Source organism: Erythrolamprus reginae, chromosome 6 (genome assembly GCF_031021105.1).
Source record: "Erythrolamprus reginae isolate rEryReg1 chromosome 6, rEryReg1.hap1, whole genome shotgun sequence".
Taxonomy (NCBI): Eukaryota; Metazoa; Chordata; class Lepidosauria; order Squamata; family Dipsadidae; genus Erythrolamprus; species Erythrolamprus reginae.
In genome coordinates this window covers 73819924-73832929 of record NC_091955.1, presented here as the reverse complement: position 1 = coordinate 73832929, position 13006 = coordinate 73819924, and the positions used below count along the sequence as shown (strand labels likewise).

The 13006-nt window shown below is 40.2% G+C and overlaps 1 protein-coding gene across 1 annotated transcript in view; it reads right to left on the bottom strand.

Moving 5' to 3' along the window:
• Positions 1 to 13006, bottom strand: part of ALDH1L2 (aldehyde dehydrogenase 1 family member L2) — a 50949-nt gene that overhangs the window by 30032 nt on the left and 7911 nt on the right. Inside the window, exons 3-5 of the mRNA XM_070754836.1 lie at positions 11387 to 11621; positions 8643 to 8808; positions 3637 to 3738 (exon numbers count right to left, since the gene is read on the bottom strand). Coding sequence (XP_070610937.1) covers positions 3637 to 3738; positions 8643 to 8808; positions 11387 to 11621 — 503 coding nt within the window. The remainder of the gene's footprint in view (positions 1 to 3636; positions 3739 to 8642; positions 8809 to 11386; positions 11622 to 13006) is intronic.

Here is a 13006-nt window from a genome sequence, read left to right as displayed (position 1 = left end):
TGTGCACCCAAAATATTTATGATAAAAACCTGCAGGCAGAAACAAATGCAGAATTTCATATTTTTAAATAACACAGAGAAAATTGGATAGCAATGAATAAGAAATTCACTGATACAGGCAGGATATAAATTAGAGTTTCTTTATTACAAATCAAATGTGCCAAATTTTCATACTACTGTGTTTCCCCGAAAATAAGACCATCTTATATTTTTTGAGCTTATTATCAGGGGATGTATTATTTTGGAGAAAACATTATTATTGATAGAGTTTTAAAATTACATTTTAAAAATTTATAGGAAGAATGCTCAAATGAATTTCTACACTGATTATGCAACTGATCCTTAATATAGGAAATATGTGCTTTTTCATAGAAATTGATCCTACGTTGCAAATGCCAAGCAGGTCTCTATGCTTCTAATTATACGTTAGAGCTCTACTTTCTTGGAATTCACTGAAGAACATGAATGAAAAAAGCAAAGCATTTTCTCTGTCAAATAAATAATTACTATTACAATTTTAAAAAACCGTAGAGAACTCATGGACAAACTGGTATTTCATCTTAATAAAAATATATGGATTTTTTTTTAAAAAATGAATACTCTGGTTTGCATTGAGAGTTTTGAGGATATCTTCAAGTTGCCAAGGTTGAGAAATACTATTCTTGCTGTCTTGATGATTCTGGGATTTGAAATCCAAACTTGTTCAAACAGCCAAGGTTAAGAAACATTGCTCTAGACAGACAACCATATTAGTCTACTGCAGGAAAAATAACCAGATCCCAATAAGCCAACATGTAATTTCTTTGGGGCTTGCAATGCTGTACAAACTTTTTCAAAAACCTAACAAACGTGGTTAAAAAATTCTTATGGCAAGGGAAAAAGGCAAGAATTAAGATAAATATGTTAGAAGATATAACAGAGAGGGGGGTTTTTGCCCTCCCAAACTGGAAATTATATTACCAGGCAGCCGCCTTAACATGGATTAAAAATTGGATAACTTTAGAGGACATGAGAACATTAAACATTAAAATTAGAAGGACATGATCTTGTGCTTGGCTGGCAAGCATTTGTTTGGTATGATAAAGATAAAAACCATTCTTATTTTAAAAGACATACATTGAGAAAATACTTATTTGACGTATGGAAAGATATAAAGAAAAACCACTTTTTAACAATTCCGGATTGGGTTACCCCTTTGGATGCAATAATACACCCAAATTCTATTAAGGACACGAGAAAAATAAGATATAAAGACTTGTTAGACAATCAAATGAAATTAAAAACTAGAATGAAATTACAAGATGAAGGGATACAAATTGATTGGTGGCACTATGCACAGATTAGATCTAGATATCAGAAAGACAGTATACTTTACATATTTAATAAAAGTAAAAATTTGTTAAGCGACTTAATTACTAAAAATCAAAATAGGGTAATTGGAAAAATATATAAATATTTGATTACCCACAAGAATATTGAGTTAACATTAAAAGATAGTATGATACACTGGTGTAGAAATATAGGCAAAGAAATAGATTTAGACACATGGGAGAAAGTTTGGATGTGTAATTGGAGGATGACAAAGTCAGTTTCTCTGAAAGAGAACCAAATTAAAATGTTTTATAGATGGCATCTCCCACCAAGTAGAATAGCAAAAATGTTCCCAAAGACATCACCTCTATGTTGGAAATGCAAGAAAGAAATAGGATCCTACTACCACCAATGGTGGACATGTAATAAAGCTAAAATGTACTGGAAAATGATAGAGAAAATGACAAAAGAGATTACAAAGCAGAAAATAGATTTTACCCCGGAGTTTTGTTTATTAGGAATTACTAACCAAAATTACAAAAAAGAAATTTTGTATTTGATTATACATATTTTTACAGCGGCAAGGATTATCTACGCGCAAAATTGGAAAGGGGAAGATATCCCCAAAGAAGAGGGAGTTATTGCAAAAATATTAGACTGCGCGGAAATGGACATGATGACAAGACGCTTGAATGATCAAGAAGAAACCAAATTTTATGAAACTTGGAACAATGTTTATGAATGGATAGATAAGAAAAAAAAAATAAAGATAGAAGATTAATAATAAGTATAGATATTTTGGTTTAAATTACTCTTTTTTTTTTCTCATTGAGATTTATATTAGATTTAGTTTACAGTGATCCCTCGATTAGCACGGTCTCGATTAGCGCGAAACGCTGCAACGCGGTTTTTCAAAAAATATTAATTAAAAAATAAGTCCGCGCTAGTTCTCTCTCTCTTTCTCTCCCTGTTGCCGGCGTGGTATATGAGAGAGAAAGAGAGAGGCAGAGGTCGGGCGCATTACCGGGAGGTGGAGGCGGCGTGGGGACGCTGGGTGCCGGGGACACCGAGGAGGGGGTGGACGTGGCCTCTCAGCTGCAGAGCCGAACAAGGACGGAGGCAACGGCGGAGTCCGGCGCTGGGGCCATGCGGGGCCGCTCATCCAGGGGGGCGTGGACTGGCAAGTCGCCCTCCTTTCTCTTTCTTTCTCTCTCTTATACCACACCGGTAACAGGGAGAGAAAGAGAGAGAGCGGAGGGCACCTTGCCGGTCCACGCCCCCCTAGATGAGCGGCTCCGCATGGCCCCAGCGCCGCCCAGGCAAAGGGGAAACCCCAAGATCGCTTGCCGCTTGCCGTATTGCAGCGAAGGAGGCGAAGCAAGGCTCCAAGCTGCAATACGGCAAGCGGCAAGCGGCAAGCGATCTTGGGGTTTCCCCTTTGCCTGGGCGGCGGGAAGACCAAGGGAAGGTTCCTTCAGCCGCCCAACACCTGATCCGCTCCGCAGCGCGGCAGCAGCGAGGAGCCGAAGATGGGGTTTCCCCTTTGCCTGGGCAACGGGGAAACCCCATCTTCGGCTCCTCGCTGCTTCCGCGCTGCGGAGCAGATCAGCTGTTGGGCGGCTGAAGGAACCTTCCCTTGGTCTTCCCCGCCGCCCACACGCAAACTCCACCATCTGCGCATGTGCGGCCATGAAAAAAATGGCGCGCATGCGCAGATGGTGGTTTTTACTTCCGCACCACTATAACGCGGAAATCGATTAGCGCGGGAGGTCTTGGAACGTAACCCCCGCGCTAATCGAGAGATCACTGTATATATATAGAATAGAATTTTAAAGACTGTTTGACTTGAAACTAGTTAGAATTTCCTTAGGATATCAATTTCTTTCTATTAGATATTTTTTGTATTAGTAGCATTGAATTATGTATTCAATCATGTACCGTATTCCTTTTTCTGTATCTGCATTTATACTTTTGAGAAAAGCAGGGATGATACATCCCTACACTGTATGTTAAATGTTTGTAAGTCTGTGTGTCATTTTAAAGAAAATCAATAAAAATATTTGGGGGAAAAAAAAAGAAACATTGCTCTAGACAGACAACCATGTTAGTCTACTGCAGGAAAAATAACCAGATCCCAATAAGCCAACATGTAATTTCTTTGGGGCTTGCAATGCTGTACAAAACTAACCACTACAGATCAGCCATTCGTGGCTTGTTCAATAGAGAAAACTTAGTGCAAAGCATTAAACCAGCCAGCAGGTTTAGCCCATTCTCCCTTCACAAGATGCCTAGATTTTAAAAAGCAGTGCTCTATTGCTCAATATACCTTGGCATTTTCTTTCTTCTGGATGCCTTCATAGGTAGCACCTTCTTCAGGCTGAGGTATTCGAGGAGCTTGGCCATCAGCAATTAGCTGCACAGCTTCTATCTAAACAGCAACAACAAAAAAGCAGCTTTGATTGATCTAGAAAAGCAAAGATTTCCTTAACTAATTAACCCAGGGGTGTGAAACTTGCGGCATCTTGTTGTCACATGATGTATCGCAACTTCCCACTCTTGCTAAAACAGAGGCGTGGATGGCCAGGGCGTGACACATCCAGCCCGAGGGCCGTGAGTTTGACATCCCTGATTCAATCAATCAGAAGTGCTGCTGACATTAGGTGAGCTCCTGAATCCTGTCGAATTTTTGGAGATACACCACACTAGCAGTATTGGGTTCCTACCTGGGGGGGGGGGACGGGACGACGCACCGGTAAAGGAAATGAAGCTGTGTGCCATTTGCAAACCATTATTAGGATTATTAGAATCCCAGCGACCGGTCAGGTCCCACAGAGTTGGCCTTCTCCGCGTCCCGTCGATTAAACAATGTAATTTGGCGGGACCCAGGAGAAGAGCCTTCTCTGTGGCGGCCCCGACCATCTGGAACCAGCTCCCCCCAGATATCAGAGTTGCCCCCACCCTCCTTGCCTTTCGCAAGCTCCTTAAAACCCACCTCTGTCGTCATGCATGGGGGAATTGAAATTTTTTCCCTTCCGCCTAGGCTTATAGAATTTATATATGGTATGCTTGTTTGTATGATTGGTCTCTTAAATTGGGGTTTTTTAGATTATTTTTTAATATTAGATTTGTTACATTGTTTTCTTTATTGTTGTTAGCCGCCCCGAGTCTTCGGCGAGGGGCGGCATACAAATCAAATCAAATCAAATCAAATCAAATCAAATCAAATCAAATCAAATCAAATCAAATCAAATCAAATCAAATCAAATCAAATCAAATCAAATCAAATCAAATCAAATCAAATCAAATCAAATCAAATAAATAAATAAATAATATGTGTACGAGATTTGGATTGTGTAACTACTATTGCTTATTTGCCTATTTGTATATAATAATATTGTTCTATTTTGTACTAAGTCTGATTCATTGACTGACTAACCTATATTGCTACATTAACTCTACTTAAAGCTTGTTGGAGGTTTATTATGGCGGGCATGCGCGCGTCAGAGAAAGATTTAGCTTCTGCACATGCGCAGGAAGCAAAATGTCACGAGAGGACACGCATGCGAGAGATTTCAGCAATTTTTTGCTTCCATGCATGCACAGAAACCAATAAATTGGCGAAATCTCGTGCGCCTGCATGTCTTCTCGCGAGATTTATTTATTTGTTTGTTTGTTTGTTTATTTATTTGTTTGTTTGTTTGTTTGTTTATTAGATTTGTATTCCGCCCCTCTCCGAAGACTCGGGGCGGCTAACAGCAATATAAAAAGACAATGTAAACAAAGCTAATATTAAAAACAATCTAAAAAACCACAATTTAAAGAACCACTCATACATACAAACATACCACGTATAAATTCTATAAGCCTAGGGGGAAGGGAAATTTCAATTCCCCCATGCCTGATGACAGAGGTGGATTTTAAGGAGCTTGTGAAAGGGAAGGAGGGTGGGGGCAACTCTGATATCTGGGGGGAGCTAGTTCCAGAAGGTCGGGGCCGCCACAGAGAAGGCTCTTCTCCTGGGTCCCGCCAAACGACATTGCTTAGTCGACGGGACCCGGAGAAGGCCAACTCTGTGGGACCTAACCGGTCGCTGGGATTCATGCGGCAGAAGGCGGTCCCCAAGATAATCTGGTCCGATGCCATGAAGGGCTTTATAGGTCATAACCAACACTTTGAATTGTGACCGGAAATTGATCGGCAACCAATGCAGACTGCGGAGTGTTGGTGTAACATGGGCATACCTTGGGAAGCCCATGATTGCTCTCGCAGCTGCATTCTGCACGATCTGAAATCTGAGATTTCCTTCCTGTACATGCGCAGTGGTCAAATCTTGCTCTGACATCCAAGTCGGTCACCCGGAACTGGTAGTGGCAGTAAATTGGAATCCCCCACTGCACACTAGGATATGGTTGGCCACAGAGGCTGCATATCCAACCACAAGTATTGTCAGGCTCCCTCCCTTTATTATTGGCTTAATCCTGACTGCAGCTTCACTATAGATAGTCCTCGACTTACAGCAGTTCATTTAGTGATTGTTCAAAGTTACGTCATTGAAAAAAAGTGACTTATGACCATGCTTCACATTTACAACTGTTGCAGCATCCGCCATGGTCATGTGATTAAAATTCAGACCCTCGACACCTGATTCATACTTATGACGGTTGCTGTGTCCCGGGGTCATGTGATCATCTTTTGGGACCTTCTGACAAGCAAAGTCAGTGGGGAAGCCAGATTCACTTAACAAACATGTTTTGTTTTTTTAAAGAAAATATAATCTTTATTGAAGATAAATAGGGGAAGGGATACATAAAGCAAAAGGAGTGTGCAAATATTGGTACAAATGTATATGATTTTTGAGTATATGGTTATAAGTCAAAGTACACACATATATATATAAAAGGGAAAAAAGGCTAAAGGGAAAGGGAAGGAAGGAAGGAAAGAAGAAGGAAGAGGAAAGATAAAGAAGGTAAAAGAAGGGACAAAATGAAAAAGAAGAGAAAGAAGAAGAAAGAAAAAAGAGGTAAATTCATATCCATAAATTTATCAGATGTTGTGAATAGTGCCAACTTATCTGTTGACCTGATTACTGTGTTGAGTTAGTAACATTTTCGTTAAGTGTACAGTAATCACTTAACGAACATGTTGTGAGCCGCTCTGAGTCCTCGGAGAGAGGCGGCATACAAGTCTAATAAATTATTATTATTATTATTATTATTATTATTATTATTATTATTATTATTACTACTACTACTACTACTACTACTACTAACTCAAACTCAACAATTGCAGTGATTCATTTAACTGTGGCAAAAAAAAGTTGTAAAATGGGGCAAAATTCACTTAACAAATGTCTCACCTACCAACTGAAATTTTGGGCTCAATTCAGGTCGTAAGTCAAGGACTACCTGTATTAATCACATGGTATGGATCACGAAAGAAACCTGTATAAACAGTCAGTTACCTCTAACAGAATTCTTACATCCTCCAAGTTTAAAATCATCTGTGCTTTCTCCTGCCACGGCTTATTGGAAACATTGCTTTGCACTTCTTATATACGGCGCTGGTGGTGGTAATTTATTGACATGTTCAACATTCCTTGCTTTAGAAACTCTAGCTCCCAACATAGCTCCCTACACATGGGATTACTGGAAAGGGAGAGAGGCTTTATTCACATTCCAGTCCTTGCCAAACACCCTTTCTTCTTTCCACATGCTGTACAAATGCTCATTTATTTAAACATTTGTAGTGAGCCATCCAGGTCATGGTTGTCCCAAAGGTGCTTTTTCAAAAGGCAACTGGATTTTGTTTTTCTCCTGTTATTTAGTTATTTAGTTATTTAGTTATTTAGTTATTTAGTTATTTAGTTATTTAGTTATTTAGTTATTTAGTTATTTAGTTATTTAGTTATTTAGTTATTTAGTTATTTAGTTATTTAGTTATTTAGTTATTTAGTTATTTAGTTATTTAGTTATTTAGTTATTTAGCTCAGTGTTTTCCAACCTTGGCAACTTGAAGACATTTGGACTTCAACTCCCAGAATTCCCCAGCCAGCATTTGCTGGCTGGGGAATTCTGGGAGATGAAGTCCAAATATCTCCAAGTTGCCAAGGTTTGGAAACACTGATTTAGCTATTTAGCTATTATTTAGTTATTTAGTTATTTTATTCGACTTATATGCCGCACAATCCCAAGGGACTCAGGGCGACTTACAACAATATAAAAATACAAATACAGTAAAAAAAGAAGTCAAATATGGAAAATCTAAAACTATAAACCTCTGTTAAAAACCCATAACTCAATCAACACACATACATACCTTTCAATACACTTCGGCAATGACAGATGTTAAATTCATGGCCTCCAGGACTGCCAGCAAAGCCAGGTTTTCGTGGCCTTTCGGAAGGTCAGTAGAATGGGAGCAGTACGGACCTCGGGGGGGGGGGGTTGGTTCCATAGAGCTGGAGCGGCCACAGAAAAGGCCGTCCCCCGTGGTCCCGCCAACCTGAATTGCTTAGTTGACAGAACCTGGAGGCCAACTCTATGTGATCTTATTGGTCTTTAGGTGCAAATAGCTGTTGAAAGGCTTCAATGTCATAAGAACAGTGGTATATAAGTGGCACTCCAAGATTAATGGCCATAGTTCTATAAATGGACCCCCATATTCAGTTATCAGTTTAGCCTTCAATATATTTTATAGGATCCCCCCAGAGATTAGAACTGCCCCTACTCTTCCTGCCTTCCGTAAACTCCTTAAAACCCACCTTTGCCGTCAGGCATGGGGGAACTGAAACACCTCCCCCAGGCATGTTCAATTTATACATGGTATGTTTGTGTGTGTGTTTGTTAGTAAATGGGGTTCTTTTTAATTTATTTGGATTTGTTATGATTCGCTGTTTTTTGTTGTGAGCCGCCACGAGTCTGCGGAGAGGGGCAGCATACAAATCTAAATAATAATAATAATAATAATAATAATAATAATAATAATAATAATAAATTAAAATTTATTTTAGTTTCCAGACACAGAGCTGCAGTCTTCCCCAACTAAATGCCTTCCAGATGTGCTAAAGCACATCTTTCATAGTTACTTAGCATTACAGTACTATGATTATTCACATTTATGACAGAGATGAAGAACTATATTTTGCAACCAATGGCTGCATTTACAACCTTTGTATTATCTCTCTCTCTCAGTCATATGTTCACCATTATGGTTAATTAGCACGTTATACTTTTGGGGGGTATTTTTTGCCCTCCTCAGGCAGTAGAGAGATTTTCTCCCCAGCTCAGGATAGTGAAACCTTTTAGCTATTTATGTTTAGTCAAGATGTCTCACCATAGCTTTGATTCCCTCTGGGAAAAGAAACCGATTGTACAGGTCATCAACAGTTTCATTTGGGCCAACATTGCATTCCCTCTGCAGAAGAATTGGTCCTGTGTCCAAACCTTCGTCTGCCCAAAAAACTGAAAATCCAGCCTTCTTATCTCCTTGAATTAAAGTCCTGAAAATAAGTAAAACATGACTTACGGTAATTTAAAGTGTCTCCTTTCTTCATTAGCTTCATTATTGGTCAACTTTGCCTGATCTCACAAGTTAAGCAGGGTCTGGCTTAATGCTTAATTCCTAGACTAGGCAGGGCAGTCAAACCTAAAAGAAGGCAATTCAAGATACAGTGGTACCTCGACATACGAGTTTAATTCGTGCCAGAGCCAACCTCGTATGTCGATCATCTCCTATCTCGAACAAATGCATTTAGATTTGGCTTTTCGCACGGAGATAACTGGAAAAAATGGAATTCTTGCGCCAACTAGTGGATGCTCGGCTCGTATCCCGAATTTGAGCTCGGGTGTTGAACAGAAATTTTGCTTGCGTCGCAGCTCGTAACTTGAAATACTCGCATGTGGAGCAGCTCGTATCTAGAGGTACTACTGTATGTCCATAAATTTGCCAAATAAAACCACATGAATAGCAGTAGCACTTAGCACTTAGACTTGTATACTGCTTCACAGTGCTTTATAGCCCTCTCTAAGCAGTTTACAGAGTCAGCATTTTGCCCCCAACAATCTGGGTCCTCATTTTACCCGCCTTGGAAGGATGGAAGGCTGAGTCAACCTTGGGCCGGGTGAGATATGAACTGCCAAATTGCAGGCAGCTGGCAGTCAGCAGAAGGAGCCTGCAGTACTGCACTCTAACCACTGTGCTACCATACACAGTCATTGTGAGATGAACTTGACTTAGTGAGTCTTTACCTCTATAAAACAAATGTATTAGCTTTGCAAATTTGGCAAAGAACTTGAACCTTTTGAATAATGAATTTTCTTTTCATTTTTATGTTAAATGAGCCAAGTTAAACTACTGCCCTGCTTATTCCTTACTACCTTTGTACTGTATATTACTTAGGGAAAAAAACCAAAGGTTTTTTTATTTTTTACTAATTAGATTTCTATGTTGCCCTTCTTGATGTGACTCGAGAAAAAACCAACGTTCATGTGTTTTCTTTAACAGATGTTAAGTGGAAAAGTTACAAATGGAAGATGAAACCTGTAGAAATTCTTCCCTATAGAAGTCCATTAATAAGGTAGGATACTTACACAGGAAAATCTTTGCCAGGAAACTTTACTGAAGTTAAGCACAGCTATAAGAGCCGTGGTGGCAAAGTGGTTAGAATGCAGTACTGCAGCTACTTCTGCTGATTGCCGGCTGCCAGCAATTTGACAGTTTGGGTCTCACTGGCTCAAGTTGGTAAAATGAGGACCCAGATTGTTGGGGGCAATATGCTTACTCTCTGTAAACGCTTGTGAAGTGGTATGTAAGTCTAAGTACTACAGTAAAGCACCGTGAAGTGGTATGTAAGTCTAAGTACTACAGTTGTACCTCTACCTAAGAACGCCTCCACTTACGAACTTTCCTAGATAAGAACCAGGTGTTAAAAATTTTTTTGCTTCTTCTCAAGAACCATTTTCCACTTTTAAACCCGAGCCTCCGAAACTGTAACTGGAAAAGGCAGGGAGAAGCCTCCGTGGGGCCTCTCAAGAATCTCCTGGGAGGAAATAGGGCCAGAAAAGGTGGGGAGGAGCCTCTGTGGGGCCTCTCTAGGAATCTCCTGAGAGGAATCAGGGCCGGAAAAGGCAGGGAGAAGCCTCCATGGGGCCTCTCTAGGAATCTCTTGGGAGGAAACAGGGCCTCCGCCTTAACTGTGGTTTCCCCAATCGCACACATTATTTGCTTTTACATTGATTCCTATGCGAAAAATTGCTTCTTCTTACAAACTTTTCTACTTAAGAACCTGGTAACGGAACGAATTAAGTTCGTAAGTAGAGGTACCACTGTATTACTATTCACCCACGTTTCTTCAACACTCCGTGGCTTGCATTGGATGCCGATCAGTTTCCGGTCACAATTCAAAGTGTTGGTCATGACCTTTAAAGCCCTACATGGCATTGGACCAGATTACCTCCGGAACCACCTGCTACCGCACGAATCCCAGCGACCGATAAGGTCCCACAGAGTTGGCCTTCTCTGGGTCCCGTCGACAAAACAATGTCGTTTGGTGGGCCCCAGGGGAAGAGCCTTCTCTGTGGCTGCCCCGGCCCTCTGGAACCAACTCCCCCCGGAGATTAGAACTGCCCCCACCCTCCCTGTCTTTCGTAAACTACTCAAGACTCATTTATGCCTCCAGGTATGGGGGAGTTGAGATATTCCTTCCCCCTAGGCCATTACAAGTTATGCATGGTATGTTTGTGTATGTTTGATTTTATAATAAGGGTTTTTAGTTGTTTTTATTATTGGATTGTTACATGTTGTTTTTATCATTGTTGTTAGCCGCCCCGAGTCTACGGAGAGGGGCGGCATATAAATCCAATAAATAATAATAATAATAATAATAATAATAATAATAATAATAATAATTATTATTATTATTATTATTATTATTATTATTATTATTATTATTATTATTACTACTACTACTATTTCCACTCAAGCCATAACATTGACCCTACAGCTATGTAATATGGACTGTGGACATCTGTTGGTCTGACCTTGCATCTGTCAGATAAATTATAATTAATCCTACTTACCAATTGATTGCAGATGCTCCTCGGTGGCGAGGAAGGATGGAGGGATGGTAAATAATAGAGCCATGCTTTGGACTGTCAATAACCTCCATTGGAATGAACTGTGTGCAGAACGGCAGGACGTTCAACTCTGCTCCAACTGAATTATAGGCTTCAAGAACTTCCTGGATTGGTTTGCCTTTAACTCTCCACCTTGGGAACTTGAACACTGGAGTTCCATCCCTTTCGGCAGCTGAGGCTGGAATAATAAAAGCCTTTTCAGACCTTTTTTAATTTCAGAATTAAACTATAACATGCAGCATGGAGTTGAAATGACTGTCATAAAAAATATGTGCTATAGCCAATTAATGAATTTGTGCATGTGTTTATGTGTGCTTTGTGTGTTGACTCCTGACGATTGCCTGAACAAATTTCTGCAGCTTTCTTGGCAAGGTTTTTCAGGAGAGGTTTGCCATGACCGGTTATGGGATCACAATTGGGATCACAATTGAGGATCAACATTTATACCATTTTTAAGTGAATCACACCTGCTTTCACAACTTATTTGCCATGGTTATTAAAGAGAATTACTGCAGTTTAAGGGTGTTGCGTGGTCATTAAGCAAATACAGATTTTCTCCTTTGACTTTGCTCGACATAATCTAGCCGAGGAAAGTCACAAATGTGCAATCACAGGACTCTGGGATGCTGCAATTATCGTAAATAACATTTTGGTTGCCAAGCACACTAATTTTGATTTCATGGCAGTGTCTTTAACTGCAAGGATCAGTCACTTCTTTCATTGCTCGTGAATTTTTGCTAAACAAACAGTTGTAAGTCAAGGACAACTTGTGCCTACTTTCTAGGGCTGAGAGTGAATGACGGACCCAAGGTTACCCAGAGGCTATGCGCCTAGAATTCACAGTCTCCTTGCTTCCAGTCTAGCGCCTTAACTCCTACGCAATACATTCTCAACTAACTAAATAGATGCAAATAACGTAGGTAGGAACGTATCAAGAACCCATTTAGATATCACAGTATCTCACTCGCATGAGCATCTTCAAACAAGATTTCACTTGCGCACAAGCAAAATCTCATGCCAACAGGTGTATGTGCACTCACCAGGCACACGCACACCCACAACGGCCTCGGAGGGCGCACCGGTAGTGTCAAAGGCAGCAGGCCTTCCCTGGGGCCGATCCTTGGGAAAGAAAAGTCATTGTTGCTAGCAAAGCCCCACCCTAGCTCTAGGGATAAAAGGCAGGGGATTGGAAATGAATAGATGTGACAGACAACTATTAAACTCCCAGCTAGACAGAGTTGTTAGAGAAACTGTTACATTTTCAGACTGAAGCAGGTAGGCTTAGAAACATACAAACATAGAAGATTGACAGCAGAAAAAGACCTCATGATCCATCTAGTCTGCCCTTATACTATTTCCTATATTTTATCTTAGGATGGATATATGTTTATCCCAGGCATGTTTAAATTCGGTTACTGTGGATTTACCAACCACATCTGCTGGAGGTTTGTTCCAAGCATCTACTACTCTTTCAGTAAAATAATATTTTCTCATGTTGCTTCTGATCTTTTCCCCCAACTAACCCCAGATTGTGGCCCCTTGTTCTTGTGTTCACTTTCCTAT